The following is a 6,344-nucleotide window of genomic DNA, read 5'->3' as shown; positions in this document are numbered from 1 at the left end:
ATCCCTTTCAATCATCACTTATGATCCATTAGTAGTGTGTCATGGTGGCTGTATCTGCAAAGACCCTGCTGCATTTCCTAATTTGTTTTCTCATTTTGCCAAACCAAAATGTTGGTATTTGATATCCTGATGCATTTCTGAACAGCTCAGACAAACCCTATTGTCTACCTTTAAGCTTACCCTGGTACAATACAGGAAATGGTAACATCTGTGTTTAATATTGTTTGTGGTCTGTTTTTACGCTGAACTGTTTTTTAAACTAAAATAAATAAGTAAGCAACACTTGGCACATATCTCCTTATTTTGTTGTTAAAAGTGTATTAAATTCACAGACACAAACACACAAAGGGATATTTTTCCATCAAATTTATTTCAATCAATGCCAGATTAGACAAGTGATCGTATTTGCGTGGTGTTGAACAGTTGGTGTTGAATACTTGGCCCGGGTACTGTTTGACTGATGATGATAAATGAACGTAAACAGAAAACTACAGGCAAGAGACCACAAGCGCACCCAATTTAGCTACCTCTACATGAGCACTGGGATGGGAGGTACGATTTAGTCTTGTGAATCCTACTCTGGTGGGAGAGGCAGAGAGAAAAGGAAACATAGGGAACGCAGGGAGAATTATGTCTTCCAAATGTCATACTTTCGCTTTTGACTTCTAGTATGTACTGCAGCAGTCCTTACAAAGTCTGCACCTATGCATGCAATATGCATACAATTGGGACATACTATGCCTTGAACTTTGACCGTCTTGCTCAAACATCTGTCGCAGCCCATAGCACAGAAATTTAAGAGAAAAAGCATGACATTTGGAACGAAGCATCAGAGAGCACAGAAAAGGACAGAACTAAAACAAAGAAAAGAAAGATAATGAGATCAGAGTAGGAGTGAATTAAGTGGATGGATGGTTGGATGTAGTTATGACAGGTGCAGGTGAGACATGGTGAGTGACTTTAGCTTTAGGCCACCTCCTCCTCTCCCTCCTCCTCAAACTCTCCCTCCTCAGCTGTGGCATCCTGGTACTGCTGGTACTCGGACACCAAGTCGTTCATGTTGCTCTCTGCCTCTGTGAACTCCATCTCATCCATGCCCTCACCGGTGTACCAGTGGAGGAAGGCCTTGCGGCGGAACATGGCGGTGAACTGCTCCGAGATGCGCTTGAACAGCTCCTGAATGGCGGTGCTGTTGCCAATGAAGGTGGCGGCCATCTTGAGCCCGCGGGGTGGGATGTCGCACACGGCCGTCTTGACGTTGTTGGGGATCCACTCCACGAAGTAGCTGCTGTTCTTGTTCTGCACGTTCAACATCTGCTCGTCCACTTCCTTCATGGACATGCGGCCACGGAACACAGCGGCCACGGTGAGGTAGCGGCCGTGGCGCGGGTCACAGGCGGCCATCATGTTCTTTGCGTCGAACATCTGCTGTGTGAGTTCGGGCACGGAGAGGGCTCTGTACTGCTGGCTGCCCCTGCTGGTGAGTGGCGCAAAGCCGGGCATGAAGAAGTGCAGGCGAGGGAAGGGCACCATGTTGACGGCCAGTTTGCGGAGGTCAGCATTGAGCTGGCCGGGGAAACGCAGGCAAGTTGTCACCCCACTCATGGTGGCAGAGACCAGGTGGTTGAGGTCTCCGTATGTAGGTGTGGTGAGTTTGAGGGTTCGGAAGCAGATGTCATAAAGAGCCTCGTTGTCGATGCAGTAAGTCTCGTCTGTGTTCTCAACCAGCTGGTGAACAGACAGGGTTGCATTGTAGGGCTCCACCACTGTGTCTGACACCTGGAGGCACAACAGGCAAAGGTCACGGAAATGAAAAGGCAGAGATGTGGAAAAAAAAAACACCCTTACAGCGTGCAACATGATCTTTATACCTTAGGAGAGGGCACCACACTGAAGGTGTTCATGATGCGATCGGGGTATTCCTCACGGATCTTGCTGATGAGCAGAGTTCCCATACCAGAGCCGGTACCACCACCCAGAGAGTGTGTGAGCTGGAAACCCTGTAGACAGTCGCAGCTCTCAGCCTCCTTCCTCACCACATCCAGGACAGAGTCCACCAGCTCGGCTCCCTCTGTGTAGTGGCCCTTTGCCCAGTTGTTACCAGCTCCACTCTGGCCTGTAAGCAGAGGGTTAATTACAGTCTGGCCTTATTGAACTAATTGACCCTCTGTGTTCCAATAACAAGTGAACAAGCTTAGTACCCAGGTCATAGTGGCTCTCTTTTCAACATAGAAGAGCTTCGCACTTATTTACACACAGGAAACAGGAAAAGAGAAATTTGACAGGGTCAGGTAATTGCTTATTTTATCATCTAAACTGAAGAAAAAATATTTTATTTCTTTGTATGGAAAGCAACAATTCTCTCTTAGTACCTGGTACCTCGGTCCATTTTCTCCTTGTCTGTACTTAGATATGTGCTAGGCTCGTCTATGTTGAAAGAAAAAAAACACAGGAAAGACAAGTTTGACCGAGGTTCCAAAAGGGGTGGGAATTAGAACTTATTTTGTCATTCAAACCATGGATCTTTAACACGAGGCTGGGGACTCCGTGTCCTCAGAGTTACTGCAGGGGGTCCGCCAGATATTGTTTGATTTTTTTTTTTTTTTATTTAACACATTAACATGAATCCAATATAGCACAGCTAAATCAGCCTATTTGTAACAAAAAAGAAACAAACAAAAAAAAACCACAAGCATTAATTTACACAGTACTGACACAAGGCTACCCATGAATCCTGTGACTCATGTGACCTATCTTATCTACTAAATCACTTTGTAGTACCTATTCATAACTGTGAGCAAGTTAGTTATGTACTATTGGCTAATTAGCTCTATTATTATCCAAAGCTTATATACACTATGGAGACTGTGACATACTCTCCACCTCAGAAACTACAGGTGAAAGTGCAGAGGGTGGGGCGAAGGCACCGAACATTAGCTATGCTGCTGACTTAGCAGCTACGGGTAAGCACCGACAAGAGAAGACCTTAAAATATTCAATGCAATAAATGTAATAAGGCGTCTCTGCTCCGTTTATCTACCAGCTAATGGGTCCATGACTTAAAAAACATTGAAGACCCCTGATTTAAACTGAAAAGATGTTTTATTTTTCTTTTGCTATATTTATGGGAAGCAACAAATCTCTCTAATATGCTGATAAATAACATGACCTTTCCTTTTCCTATGTAATAATCAATATGTGTGTGTATATGTGTGTTGCTCTGATCATATACCAAAGACAAAGTTGTCGGGTCTGAAGATCTGTCCGAAGGGGCCGGAGCGGACAGAGTCCATAGTGCCTGGCTCCAGATCCACTAAAATGGCCCTAGGCACATACTTCCCACCTGCAACACAAATTCATGTATAAAAAAACATTTTTATTAGATAAGAAGACGGACTATTAAAGTACCAAGCTCACTGTGATTTATGTGTGTGTTTGGTTTGAACAGTCCTGACCTGAAGCCTCATTATAGTAGACATTAATTCTGTCCAGCTGCAGGTCACTGTCTCCATGGTAGGTTCCTGTTGGGTCAATGCCGTGCTCATCACTGATCACCTCCCAGAACTACAGAAAAATCAGAGGGTTCGGTTAGACAGGAACCAGTTCATAAGAACTACTGACACTTTCATATCTCAACACAGTGTTGAGTAAATTGCATGCATGTTAGGGCTGCACAATTAATCGAGATATTATATTATTAAAAACTAAATAAATTAAAATATGTCTAAATATGGAATCATGAAAATATTGCCACATATAACTTTATTTTGACATGACTTCTTTCAACTATAAAGGCAGTTTATTAGCCACATTACACATCTGTAATCATCTCCATTCAGCCAAATGATGTGTTTGTATCTAAGGCAACAAGTGTGATTGGGTCTAGGGCTGCAACTAATGATTATTTTCAGAGCTGATTAATGAGTCAGTTATTTTCTTGATTAATCGATTAATAGTTGTTTATTTTAAATGTTGATCAGTGTTTCCCAAAGCCCAAGATGATGCCCTCAAATGTCTTGCTTTACGCACAGCAATTCAGTTTGCTGTCATAGAGTAACAAAACAACAAACATTCATATTTAAGAACCTGAAATCAGAGAATTTTGACTTTTTTTTCTTAGAAACTTACTCAAACTGACTAATCGATAATCAAAATAGTTGAAGATTAATTTAACAATCAATTGATCACTGCAGCCATCATCGGGTCCTTTAAGCAAGAAGTGTGCTTAATCCCTGTGTATTCATTATTCTACGGGTCATAAGTATTTAAATCCAGCGAGACTTGTCTAAAAAGGCTAACTGCATATTAGACACAATGTACTGTAACTCAGACAATGTCATATATGCCTGATGACTTCTATCGCCAGCTTTTAAGTATTTGTTTTTGCCGTCACATACCATACACCCTGGTGAAATGTCAGGAAGGTATGAAGGTAGAGCTGCAATAATTAACCTATTATTACATTAATCAGCAACTATTTTGATAATTGTTTATGATTAAAAATATCCAAATTCTCTGAGGTCAGCTTCTCAAATGTGAATATTTTCGGGTTAGTCCTCTTTTGGACAAATGAAGCCATTTGAGGACATCAACTTAGGCTGTGGACAACAGTGATCAATATTTTTCATCATTTTTTGATATTTTACACAACAAACCAGTAATCGCTTAATCACGAATTTTAATCAACAGATTTATCAATGCTAAAGATGATGGTTAGTCGCAGCCCTATCAGAAGGCATGAAAAAACAGATACCGCCCACGCCTACCGACGCCCATTATTAGGAGCAGGGATGATGATAATATCCTTATTATAATAATTCTAATAAACACTGATGTCATATGTGTGAGTTGATATGCTGGATGCATGCCTGCCAGCGTTCCAGTGCATTCTGTGTCTGAGCCACACCCCTCTCTCTCTCTCTCTCTCTAACCACAGACACACACACAGACATAGACAGAAACACAGACACAAACACACACACTCATTTGTGCTCCTGTAAAGGGCATCAGCGACAACAGCGGGGATGTCTCTGCTCGCCACCGCCCATCCTAAACGATGCCATTGTACTCTGGCTGTAACCAGTCTTATACAACACTTTCCAGCCCACTGTGTTGACCCATTTAGTATTTCCTGTGGACATGTCCTCTCTGCAGCCGACACGTACACACCAACACGGTTAAACTTAAATTCAGTCACATAAAAACGGACTGCAGGTAACAGGTATAACAGCGACGCGTGTGAAAGTGTGTGAGTGTGTTTCTTCATACCTTTGCTCCAATCTGGTTCCCGCACTGGCCGGCCTGCAGGTGCACTATCTCACGCATGTTGTCGCTGCGGTGTGGGTGGGTGGGGGTCTTTTTGGTTTCAGAGGGGAAGCTGACGACGGGCTCCGGTGCTGCGGCTGTTCGGTCTTGGCCCTCCCGGCTCAGTCGACACACAGTCTGGCTGAATGGCGGAGGAGCTGTGGCTGCGTCCTAAGCTCTGTCTCGCCCTTCCCTCCGTCCGCGGCTGCGCCGTTCATCCCGGTGCTGCAGCATGACGTCATCTCCATGGCAACGGGAACCGGGCACAGCCGGAAAATTGGCGAGCCTGTGCTGGCTTGCTGGTGGAGCGGTTGTTGTGGGATTGACGTGCTTGTGAGATAGCATTAGAGAGATTAAACGATTTAGACTTAAGGTCTGTGTAAAGGAAAAAGGGAACTTTTCTTCTAAACATTATGCTTGTGAGAACAATCGTTGTTAAAAGAACTACTGAATTGTGGAGTTGTCAAACTGTTGTTCACCATTTCTGAGTTCATGGTTTTTTGGGCAGACCTGAAACATGGCTCAGATCCTAATAATACTAAATAAACCCCATGAACCACAGACAAACGACACCACCCTACCTAAGGCCTCAGCTATGCATACTTATACGCCCTTACTGTGACAACCTGTACTGGTGTGGTTGTTGTTCTTCTGGATTTTCTTCTGTTCCTCTGCAGTTGGCGGGCTGCATGGCAGAGGTGTGGCTGGATAATGACACACACTTGTTTCAACTCTTCCACATTGTGCCTGATAGTCTATACAGAAGGCTGGATGTGTCAGTTCTGTCCACCATGTTTGTTTCACTTCATTTTTACTTTAACTGAATTACCTGTGTGGTCACCCTTGTCTGGACCTTGAGCTGGTTCATATCTACGCATCTATATGCATCATAGCTGCTTTGCGTAAAGCCCTGGGCGATATAGCCGAAATATCTATCATGATAGTTAAGTTTCATATCAGTCGATATCAATAGCTATTAATCATGTAGATTGTAACTTATGACATGTGTACTCCAAGCGGTCGAGGTGATAACATGAGTA

General features: G+C 43.5%; 1 protein-coding gene across 1 annotated transcript; it reads right to left on the bottom strand.

The window, feature by feature from the left end:
* Positions 1-587: 587 nt before the first annotated feature.
* Positions 588-5,515, bottom strand: LOC146330517 (tubulin beta-4B chain-like). Its single transcript, XM_084716077.1, has 5 exons — positions 5,269-5,515; positions 3,456-3,564; positions 3,233-3,343; positions 1,872-2,116; positions 588-1,779 (listed from the first exon to the last, which is right to left on the bottom strand). Exons 1-5 carry the CDS (start codon positions 5,323-5,325, stop codon positions 967-969), a joined length of 1,335 nt encoding a protein of 444 aa, XP_084572203.1. The 5' UTR covers positions 5,326-5,515; the 3' UTR covers positions 588-966.
* Positions 5,516-6,344: the final 829 nt, after the last annotated feature.

The sequence above is a fragment of the Lutjanus erythropterus genome, chromosome 3 (assembly GCF_056507025.1).
Source record: "Lutjanus erythropterus isolate fLutEry1 chromosome 3, fLutEry1.hap2, whole genome shotgun sequence".
In the NCBI taxonomy this organism is placed as follows: Eukaryota; Metazoa; Chordata; class Actinopteri; order Lutjaniformes; family Lutjanidae; genus Lutjanus; species Lutjanus erythropterus.
Note: the sequence above shows the minus strand (reverse complement) of the source record. Positions and strands in the feature narration are given on the sequence as shown.